Below are 11,847 nucleotides of genomic sequence, written 5' to 3' on the forward strand. Positions count from 1 at the left end.
ATGTTCCAACAAAAAAATTTAATTATATATTTTATTATGGGGTGTACCTACTTAACCTGACCGTTTAATACAAGTGCAAAAAAAACAAAAAATTAAGCTTAGCACATTGAAAATGGTGACCGCGTCCGTTTAATAGAGATGACCGTTTAATAAAGGTCACTTTAATAGTATTTGGACCAGGAAACTTTGCCATATAACCGCTTAACACAGGGTGACAGCTTAATGCGGTGCCGCTTAATACAGGTTCTACTGTGAAAGTAAAATTACATATATTTTGCTTCTTATAAACTTGCTCCGTGGCGCTGTAAGGCCCATTTTAGTTCATACATGACATACAGATATAATTTGTTTTTTTAATGAAAGTTTTTGGCGAATTAACTAATTAAAACATGCCTAAATGAATTTTGGCCTATCTAACCTCTTCCAGTCAACTATCACGCTGCCAACGCTACTGAACTGTTGTTCTGACAAGCAGCAAGGAGTTTTCACTTTCATGTAATATTAATTTGCACTTGGCTTTGGTAAACGTTGTGTGCATTGTCTGACTTATTTTAATTTGCTACCAAAAGATTGTAGCTGGCTATTGTTATCATAGTTGTTTTACAAGAACTTCTTATTTTAAGATGCTTTTCTGAAAGACTTTATCATTTTGAATAAATTAAACCAAACTTTTAAAAGTTTCACAATACGATATTTTTATAATTACAGGTTAGAAAGTTGGATGGCACATTTATTTTTCTCAGAGGGTAATAAAGCACTTGGTTTTCTTGGAATGAAGTGTTTATACGAATTACAAGACGACGATGAGATGAGATCAATTTGCGAGTCAAATAATTTTTCTGAAACAATATCCATTGATAAAGTTTCTTTCACGCCTCTTGACTCAAACGCCTTCTTTGAATTTCTCTCTGAATGCCGACAATTAAGAGAACTCGCGTTTTTTTCATGCCAATTTCCTAATAATCATAGCGTCATTACATTGTCAAAATATTTGACAAATGCAACAGCATGCAATGTATTTTCTTTAAAAATCAACTCCTGTTCTGTTAAAAATATATCAAAGCACCTTAGTAAAGCTTTAAAAAGTGAAAATTGTAAACTTAGTGAATTGGAAATTAGAAAAAACAATATAGGTGAAGAAGGTGCTAAATATCTTAGTAAAGCTTTAAAAAGTAAGAATTCTAAACTTATTAATTTGATTATTAATAGCAACAACATGGGAGATAAATGTGCAAAATATTTTAGCGAAGCTTTGACAAGTGAGAATTGTAAACTTACTAAATTGTCTCTTAGTCTTAACGAAATAGCAGCTGGAGGTGCAAAGTATCTTAGTGAAGCTTTAAAAAGTGAGACTTGTAAACTTACTAAATTGTCTCTTTCTCATAACAAGATAGGTGATGGAGGTGCAAAATCTCTTAGTGAAGCTTTAAATTGTGAGAAATGTAAACTTACTAAATTAATTATCAATGGTAACAAGATAGATGATGAGGGTACAAACTATCTTAGTGACGCTTTAAAAAGTGAGAATTGTAAACTTACTGAATTGTCTCTTGACAATAACAAGATAGGTGATAAAGGTGCAAAATCTCTTAGTGAAGCTTTGAAAAGTGAGAATTGTAAACTTACTGAATTGGATCTTTCTCATAACAATATAGGTGATGAAGGTGCAAAATATCTCAGTGAAGCTTTGAAAAGTGAGAATTGTAAACTTACTGAATTGTCTCTTGACAATAACAAGATAGGTGATAAAGGTGCAAAATCTCTTAGTGAAGCTTTGAAAAGTGAGAATTGTAAACTTACAGAATTGGATCTTTCACATAACAATATAGGTAATGGAGGTGCAAAATCTCTTAGTAAAGCTTTGAAAAGTGAGAATTGTATGCTTACTGAATTGGATCTTTCTCATAACAAGATAGGTGATGGAGGTGCAAAATCTCTTAGTAAAATTTTGAAAAGTGAGAGTTGTAAGCTTACTGAATTGTCTCTTTCTCATAACAAGATAGGTGATGGATGTGCAAAATCTCTTAGTGAAGCTTTGAAATGTGAGAATTGTAAACTCACTGATTTGTCTCTTTATATTAACAAGATAGGTGATGAAGGTGCAAAATCTCTTAGTGAAGCTTTGAAAAGTAAGAATTGTAAACTTACTGAATTAGATCTTTCTTATCACACGATAGGTGATAAAGGTGCAAAATATCTTACTGAAGCTTTGAAAAGTGAGAATTGTAAAATTACTGAATTGTCTCTTTCTCAAAACAAGATTGGTGATGGAGGTGCAAAATCTCTTAGTGAACCTTTGAAAAGTAAGAATTGTAAACTTACTGAATTGTCTCTTGATAGTAACAAGATAGGTGATGAAGGTGCAAAATCTCTTAGTGAAGCTTTGAAAAGTGAGAATTGTAAAATTACTGAATTGTCTCTTTCTCATAACAAGATAGGTGATGGAGGTGCAAAATCTCTTAGTGAAGCTTTGAAAAGTGAGAATTGTAAACTTACTGAATTGTCTCTTGATAGTAACAAGATAGGTGATGAAGGTGCAAAATCTCTTAGTGAAGCTTTGAAAAGTGAGAATTGTAAACTTACTGAATTGTCTCTTGATAGTAACAAGATAGGTGATGGAGGTGCAAAATCTCTTAGTGAAGCTTTGAAAAGTGAGAATTGTAAACTTACTGAATTGGATCTTTCTCATAACAAGATAGGTGATGAAGGTGCAAAATCTCTTAGTGAAGCTTTGAAAAGTGAGAATTGTAAACTTACTGAATTAACTCTTAAATATAACAAGATAGGTGATGGAGGTGCAAAATCTCTTAGTGAAGCTTTGAAAAGTGAGAATTGTAAACTTACTGAATTGTCTCTTAAATATAACAATATAGGTGACGAAGGTGCAAAATCTCTTAGTAAAGTTTTGAAAATTGAGAAATGTAAACTTACTGAATTGTCTCTTAGTTGTAACAATATAGGTGACGAAGGTGCAAAATATCTTAGTGAAGCTTTGAAAAGTAAGAATTGTAAACTCACTGAATTGTCTCTTAATAGAAACAAAATAGGTGATGGAGGTGCAAAATCTCTTAGTGAAGCTTTGAAAAGTGAGAATTGTAAACTCACTGAATTGTCTCTTAATAGAAACAAAATAGGTGATGGAGGTGCAAAATCTCTTAGTGAAGCTTTTAAAAGTGAGAATTGTAAACTTACTGAATTGGATCTTTCTCATAACAGTATAGGTGATGAAGGTGCAAAATCTCTTAGTGAAGCTTTGAAAAGTGAGAATTGTAAACTTACTGAATTGTCTCTTGATAGTAACAATATAGGTGATGGAGGTGCAAAATCTCTTAGTGAAGCTTTGAAAAGTGAGAATTGTAAACTTACTGAATTGTCTCTTAAAAATAACTATATTGGTGACGAAGGTGCAAAATATCTTAGTGAAGCTTTGAAAAGTGAGAATTGTAAACTTACTGAATTGTCTCTTTCTCATAACAAGATAGGTGATGGAGGTGCAAAATCTCTTAGTGAAGCTTTGAAAAGTGAGAATTGTAAACTTACTGAATTGTCTCTTGATAGTAACAAGATAGGTGATGGAGGTGCAAAATCTCTTAGTGAAGCTTTGAAAAGTGAGAATTGTAAACTTACTGAATTGTCTCTTAATAGTAACAAGATAGGTGATGGAGGTGCAAAATCTCTTAGTAATGCTTTAAAAAGTGAGAATTGTAAACTTAGGGAATTGTCTCTTAATAGTAACAAGGTAGGTGATAAAGGTGCAAAATCTCTTAGAGAAGCTTTGAAAAGTGAAAATTGTAAGCTTTCTGAATTGTCTCTTAATAGTAACAAGGTAGGTGATAAAGGTGCAAAATCTCTTAGTGAAGCTTTGAAAAGTGAGAATTGTAAATTTTCTGAATTGTCTCTTCATAGTAACAAGATAGGTGATGGAGGTGTAAATTCTCTTAGTGAAGCTTTGAAAAGTGAGAACTGTAAACTTACTGAATTGTCTCTTAGTTGTAACAATATAGGTGACGAAGGTGCAAAATATCTTAGTGAAGCTTTGAAAAGTGAGAATTGTAAACTTACTGAATTGTCTCTTTATAGTAACAAGATAGGTGATGAAGGTGCAAAATCTCTTAGTGAAGCTTTGAAAAGTGAGAAATGTAAACTTACTGAATTGTATCTTTCTTATAACAAGATAGGTGATAAAGGTACAAAATATCTTAGTGAAGCTTTGAAAAGTGAGAATTGTAAACTTACTGAATTGTCTCTTCATCGTAACAAGATAGGTGATGAAGGTGCAAAATCTCTTAGTGAAGCTTTGAAAAGTAAGAATTGTAAACTTACTGAATTGTCTCTTTATAGTAACAAGATAGGTGATGAAGGTGCAAAATCTCTTTGTGATGCTTTGCAAAGTGAGAACTGTAGGTTTACTGAATTGGATCTTTCTTATTACAACATAGGTGATGGAGGTGCAAAATCTCTTAGTGAAGCTTTGAAAAGTGAGAATTGTAAACTTACTGAATTGTCTCTTGATGGTAACAAGATAGGTGATGGAGGTGCAAATTCTCTTAGTGAAGCTTTGAAAAGTGAGAACTGTAAACTTACTGAATTGTCTCTTAAATATAACAATATAGGTGACGAAGGTGCAAAACATCTTAGTGAAGCTTTGAAAAGTGAGAGTTGTAAACTTACTGAATTGTCTCTTTATCATAACAATATAGGTGATGAAGGTGCAAAATCTCTTACTGAAGCTTTGAAAAGTGAGAAATGTAAACTTACTGAATTGGATTTTCTCATAACAATATAGGTGATGGAGGTGCAAAATCTTTTAGTGAAGCTTTGAAAAGTGAGAATTGTAAACTTACTGAATTGGATCTTTCTCATAACAGTATAGGTGATGAAGGTGCAAAATCTCTTAGTGAAGCTTTGAAAAGTGAGAATTGTAAACTTACGGAATTGTCTCTTGATAGTAACAATATAGGTGATGGATGTGCAAATTCTCTTAGTGAAGCTTTGAAAAGTGAGAATTGTAAACTTACTGAATTGTCTCTTAAAATAACAATATAGGTGATGAAGGTGCAAAATCTCTTAGTGAAGCTTTGAAAAGTGAGAATTGTAAGCTTACTAAATTGTCTCTTTCTCATAACAAGATAGGTGATGAAGGTGCAAAATCTCTTAGTGAAGCTTTGAAAAGTGAGAATTGTAAACTTACTGAATTGTCTCTTGATAGTAACAAGATAGGTGATGGAGGTGCAAAATCTCTTAGTGAAGCTTTGAAAAGTGAGAATTGTAAACTTACTGAATTGTCTCTTAATATAACAAGATAGGTGATGAGGTGCAAAATCTCTTAGTGAAGCTTTGAAAAGTGAGAATTGTAAACTTACTGAATTGTCTCTTTAACAAGGTAGGTGATAAAGGTGCAAAATCTCTTAGAGAAGCTTTGAAAAGTGAAAATTGTAAGCTTTCTGAATTGTCTCTTAATAGTAACAAGGTAGGTGATAAAGGTGCAAAATCTCTTAGTGAAGCTTTGAAAAGTGAGAATTGTAAACTTACTGAATTGTCTCTTAATAGTAACAAGATAGGTGATGGAGGTGCAAAATCTCTTAGTGAAGCTTTGAAAAGTGAGAACTGTAAACTTACTGAATTGTCTCTTAGTTGTAACAATATAGGTGACGAAGGTGCAAAATATCTTAGTGAAGCTTTGAAAAGTGAGAATTGTAAACTTACTGAATTGTCTCTTTATAGTAACAAGATAGGTGATGAAGGTGCAAAATCTCTTAGTGAAGCTTTGAAAAGTGAGAATTGTAAACTTACTGAATTGTCTCTTTCTTATAACAATATAGGTGATGAAGGTGCAAAATCTCTTAGTGAAGCTTTGAAAAGTGAGAATTGTAAACTTACTGAATTGTCTCTTCATCGTAACAAGATAGGTGATGAAGGTGCAAAATCTCTTAGTGAAGCTTTGAAAAGTGAGAATTGTAAACTTATTGAATTGTCTCTTAATAGTAACAAGATAGGTGATGAAGGTGCAAAATCTCTTTGTGATGCTTTGAAAAGTGAGAATTGTAAGCTTACTGAATTGGATCTTTCTTATTACAATATAGGTAATGGAGGTGCAAAATCTCTTAGTGAAGCTTTGAAAAGTGAGAATTGTAAACTTACTGAATTGTCTCTTGATGGTAACAAGATAGGTGATGGAGGTGCAAATTCTCTTAGTGAAGCTTTGAAAAGTGAGAACTGTAAACTTACTGAATTGTCTCTTAAATATAACAATATAGGTGACGAAGGTGCAAAACATCTTAGTGAAGCTTTGAAAAGTGAGAGTTGTAAACTTACTGAATTGTCTCTTTATCATAACAATATAGGTGATGAAGGTGCAAAATCTCTTACTGAAGCTTTGAAAAGTGAGAAATGTAAACTTACTGAATTGGATCTTTCTCATAACAATATAGGTGATGGAGGTGCAAAATCTTTTAGTGAAGCTTTGAAAAGTGAGAATTGTAAACTTACGGAATTGTCTCTTGATAGTAACAAGATAGGTGATGGAGGTGTAAAATCTTTTAGTGAAGCTTTGAAAAGTGAGAATTGTAAACTTACTGAATTGTCTCTTAGATATAACAATATAGGTGACGAAGGTGCAAAATATCTTAGTGAAGCTTTGAAAAGTGAGAATTGTAAACTTACTGAATTGTTTCTTTATCATAACAATATAGGTGATGGAGGTGCAAAATTTCTTAGTGAAGCTTTGAAAAGTGAGAATTGTAAACTTGCTGACATTAGATATAAACTTTAACCATATATAATATAAATTAATTTGCTAATTACATTAAACATGTTTAAAGAATATTTATTTGACCTTACAGTGTAAACAGCCAGTAGTCATCTTTTCATAAAGTTAATTGAATTTTCCTGTTTTTTTGCGTGTAAAAAGCACCTTTCTTCTTATCAATTTATGGTCTTTTGCTAGCATGCTTTCAATACTGAATCATAGTACTACCTAAAGAACCTTTTAATCAAATTATTTGACACATTGTTACAGCGACGGAAATGCGTTCTTTTTTGTTTGTTTGTATCAATTTGCTGTCTTTTGGCCGGCATGCTGTCCTTGCAGAATAGTGCTCTACAACAGGGGTCTCCAAACTTTACAGCCACATGAACTTTCATCCAGCATGTTGAGGGCCGAAGAATATGAAAAATTTCCACGTTATCCTTCAACTTTTTAAATCTCGCAATGTGCTTGGAACGTATGTAGGAAGTTGGGAGAAAAATTCTCGTAAGCCACTCTTGCTAGTTGGCTTCCGACATAACGTAAACTTTCTGCACAAAGTTTATTTTTTTTAATAATATAATTTTTCTTAAGTGCCTCTGCGGGCCGGATTGAAAGGCCCAACCAGCCGCATCTGTCCCGTGGGCCTTAGGTTGGAGACCCCTGCTCTACAAGTATGAAAACAAATTTAAAAACTACTGATAATGTTTCTGAAGTTTCTTTTTAAGATTTTTTGCAGAAGCAAATGTCCACCAGGACATATAGATACATGTTAAATAAATAGATGTTTTCAATCATATTTAACTCAATATCATACCGAACGTGTTTGCCTCAGAGACGTGGCTAGCATGCAAGTTTATTTTTGCAATGTTGATTTTAAAATCTGTTCACTTTGGAAATCTTCTGGTTGGCAGGATGTTTAAAAGAACGTTTTTTTTGGCAAAACTAAATAATCATGCTGGTTATGCCAATGTGACATCAGGTTTTATTTTTCCTGAAGATTGGCAAGCGACAATCGGTAACATAGTAATCCCTGAAAAGGCAGTAAAAACATTATATGCGTTGACCTTTGTGTTACGTTTTTGCCAGTAAACATTGATCATAAAAAAACTCATTTCAATATACTATTTAAATGATTAACAGAATTAAAGCATTATGAAGTGTATGTAGCAATGTATTTTATTGCAAATCTCAAGTATTTGCAGTGTTAAAAAATAGTAAATTTCTATAAGTTGTCAAAACTACGATAGTTGCTGCAAACCACGGGAAGTCAACAAACAATTAATAATGTTCATAAATAAAGTTATAAATAAAATTTCATAATTATTGAGTACAGGTCTCATCTTTTCTTCACATTACTTATGATCACATGCCATATCAACCACACAAACTTCTTGACACTTTTCAGCCTTTGTCACTAAAGAAGCTTGTTTTTTCTAAAAGTATTATGAGGCAGAGTCATACGGCATAGGTGAGTAAAACTGTTTCTTAAATTTATTGATTATAACAGTTGAGATATTTTGCGTGCGCAAAAAGTGTTCCTGAAGTGTTTTTTATTCTTAAATATCTCGCAATTAACTTCAGAAATTAAAATAAAGTAATAACCCCATTGAATAATTTAATAAAATATAACATATTTTTAATGGCACATAAATTTCATTGCTTGGACGTTTTTTTGTTTGTAAACGAAGACAAAGACAATTATTATGCGACCCTACAGCATCTGCATATCAATTTTATTAACAAGATTTGTATTGTTTTAGTTATCATAAAACAAAGTCTTTACTAAAATCATTCGATTTTCTTTTTTCTGTTTGCAGTCCAAACTTCGACGTTTTACAAAAATTATCAGTACAGTTTTTAAAATTCAAACGACTCACTCTATGTACAAACATATTTTTCAACTTGGTCACGTGCCAGTTTGCTTGTTGTAACTCATATTGAATATTTAATAATCTGAATGGACAGACTCATCACGCAAGATTTACAGCGTTTAACCTATATTTCTGGAGTTCTTATTTCCACCAAATCAGCATGTGCTCAATTTTGACAAAGAACTACAAGATATATGTGGCACATTCAACGAGTTTTTCAGTATTTCAACAAGAGTACTTTAGCATTGTAATCATGACTTCATCTGTTTACTTCATGCTTAAATCACTATAAATTTTGTGGTAAAATCAGGCAAAGTTCAATTGTGTTTATTTCTCCTTAAAGAACGTGCTGGTTTATAATAGCATTTGAGATACTAATTTTTTTTGCACATAAATGGTTTGAAAAATATAATTATAATTTTTTCCGATCGACAAAACCTTTGATGTGTTACAAAAGTCTTTGTATTAAGAGTTATTTATTTTAAATAATTTCACATAAATTTGTATCGTATAAAAATCTGCTGTGCAGAACCGATTAACATTAGTTTCATAATCATTGGTATGTATAGCAACAAAGTTGGCCGTCCCCTAGGCTTTATAAACATGTGTCTTTGTCTCGTCCAAACACTAACCGATATCATGCCCACATATAAGGTCAACAGTTCGTTGTAAGGACGCACTGGTCTGCGTATTGGTCAAAGATTGCGGAATGATAAGCTTGTTTTGAAAACATATCGCCCTTAATAAAATATAGTAATTTTGAAGCTTAGCTATAACTATCATTCGTTCGAAATCCATGCTTTGAGAAAATGAAAAAAAACGTTGCGTAATTAGAATTTGATTCTGCAATTGTTGAATTCAATGCATTCCGCAGGAATGACCGAATTTTAGAGATACAGAATGTCTCCAGAAGACAAGAAACGGTTGGTCGGTTCGAAAACAAGTGCACCACTATTTAACTGTCACTGATTTGCAAGCAACTTGATGTTTGTGAGAATGTAAATGAATTTAACGTTAACATTTGCAAAGGCTATCGGCAAATGCAGGTAATTGACTTTATATTGTGATCATATAATTACCAGTCTAACCTCATATACGCAATAGGTCATATTTTGCAATGAGATGCAACGTCCAGTCTATGTCAGAGCAGTGCTTATGATGTATTGGTGCTTAGGTCGTATTTTTTCTTGCTTTGAGATGCCAATGTAAGAAACTATCCCGAGAGTTTATTAGTCCACAAACTGGCTGTTGCCTACCCACGTGACCTCTACATAGTCACAAAATTATTTTACCGTTCTTTTAGTTACATTTCGTCCATTTCGTCCGTATATCTGCGTAAAGTAAAAGTTTCAGACGACAGCAACATTACATAAAGACCAGAAAATACTAAAGTTGGTGAAATTTTTTTTCTTTAATGACAATGCAGGTCGTTATAGCATTTAAGAAAAAGCTTGTGTACATTCATATCGATGATTTTACAGTCTGTATTAATATTGCCAAAAACAACACAGGCGTTCTGATTCCTGATGTGTCGTATACACGTATACTACCATGTTTATAACAAGCTTTCAAAAATGTTTTTCAAAAATTTCTGCCATTTCTACACATCCAAACCTTCCTAAGATTTATTTTTATCCTTATCGAACACATTAGAGGCTAAGCCAGCAAGAAAGGTGAGAAAGTATTTCATATTAACTATGTCTTACTCACTCAGTGTGACTCACAATTTTTCCTCTGTGTGTGTGTGTTTAATTAACACAAATGAATGACCATTGTATTTTTGACTATTGTGTTTCGCTTTCATCAGGCAATAAAAAGAAGATCATGGCCGTATCATTTGACAGCAATGTTGCTGAAGGCATTGTTGATGTTGAAAAACTATCGTCTAGCATGGAGACAGAGTTAGATAAATTACGTCATGCATTTACGAGTTCCATAACAACGAGAATTACAACAGGTATGGACATTAAATTATTTAGATGTTTCTCTTGTAAAATATCTTATCACTCAAGTCTTATCGCCTTACTCGCCTTCCCATGATCTCATTTACACACAGCCACTCAAAAACCAACATCCTTGCTCACTTACTCCTCTCCCTTGCTCATTCCAATATCTCCCTGTTTATTACTGATTTTCATGCTAATCATTTCTTTTCTCATCCATTCTTTCCTTTTGTCTCTTCCACTTTCATCATTTCTCCCCTTCAATTCCTCATTCACTCTCATTCACTTCATTCATTTCCATCCACTTTCATTCACTCATTCCATTTTCCATTCCATTCACTCTGCTTCATTCACTTCCACTCCATTCACTTCCCTCATTCTTCCTTCATCATCACTCCCTCATTCACTCATACATTCCCTCATTCACTCATACACTCCCTCATTCACTCATACACTCAAAGCATTATTAAAATCATCGCATGTCATTTATAATGCAGTGTTGACTCATGATATTCATTTTCTTGAAGTTATGAATCCTCCCTCTCTCCTTCAATTTCTTCTTCTATTCTTTCCCTTGTTCAATAACAAACTCCAACTTTCTTTAGCATAATCCCTTGTTCACTCACACACTTTTCTCTTCCTCCCTTCGTATTCCTTTGTTAACTTTTACATTTCCTTGATCATTCAAAAGTTTGATCTCAGGCAAATTTTGATCGTACCACAAAAAAAATCTGTCGAATTCCGAACCATTATGAATAGACTGTGTTGCATGTCGGACATGCAGTCTTCCATAATCAGGTGAATTTCGTTTGTTTTTCATAGTGGGATATACACTTGGTTAACGTTGTAGATTATAAATTATACAGATGGACTAAATTTAGTTACTACACGATTTTCTATAAAGATACTGCCCTTGTTCATAATATAATGCAGTGTTGACTCATGATACTCAATTTCTTGAAGTTATGAATCCTCACTCCCTCCTTCATTCCCTTGTTCAATAACAAACTCCCACTTTCTTTAACATAATCTCTTGTTCATTCACACAATTTTTTCTTCCTCTCTTCTCATTCCTTTGTTCATTTACACATTCCCTTGATCATTCATTTGCTAACTCACTATCTCCGAAACCTTAAGACAATAGTTTGTTTTTCTCAGTTCTCACTTTCTCAAGAAAAATCTTCTATTTTCAGCATTTTTTGACAGTATGAACATCTCGTTGAATATCTGACGTCATTTAAACTAAAGACAAAAAGTATGTTTTGAAAACTCACTACATCACAAA

The 11,847-nt window shown here is 32.8% G+C and overlaps 1 protein-coding gene and 1 long non-coding RNA gene across 2 annotated transcripts; both read left to right on the forward strand.

Annotated features, from left to right (window-relative positions):
* Window positions 1-2,014: 2,014 nt before the first annotated feature.
* Window positions 2,015-4,790, forward strand: LOC124436150 (NLR family CARD domain-containing protein 3-like; the record flags this gene model as incomplete). Its single annotated transcript, XM_046986074.1, has 3 exons — window positions 2,015-2,351; window positions 4,440-4,464; window positions 4,787-4,790. Coding segments are annotated over 3 exons (366 nt in total), but the record flags the coding sequence as incomplete, so codon positions are not given.
* A 4,772-nt stretch (window positions 4,791-9,562) lies between these two features.
* Window positions 9,563-11,847, forward strand: LOC124436499. The gene is made up of 3 exons (XR_006945372.1): window positions 9,563-9,665; window positions 10,427-10,576; window positions 11,756-11,847. It is a non-coding gene; the product is annotated as an uncharacterized LOC124436499 (long non-coding RNA).

The sequence above is a fragment of the Xenia sp. Carnegie-2017 genome, unplaced genomic scaffold (genome assembly GCF_021976095.1).
Source record: "Xenia sp. Carnegie-2017 unplaced genomic scaffold, XeniaSp_v1 HiC_scaffold_16, whole genome shotgun sequence".
Taxonomy (NCBI): domain Eukaryota; kingdom Metazoa; phylum Cnidaria; class Anthozoa; order Malacalcyonacea; family Xeniidae; genus Xenia; species Xenia sp. Carnegie-2017.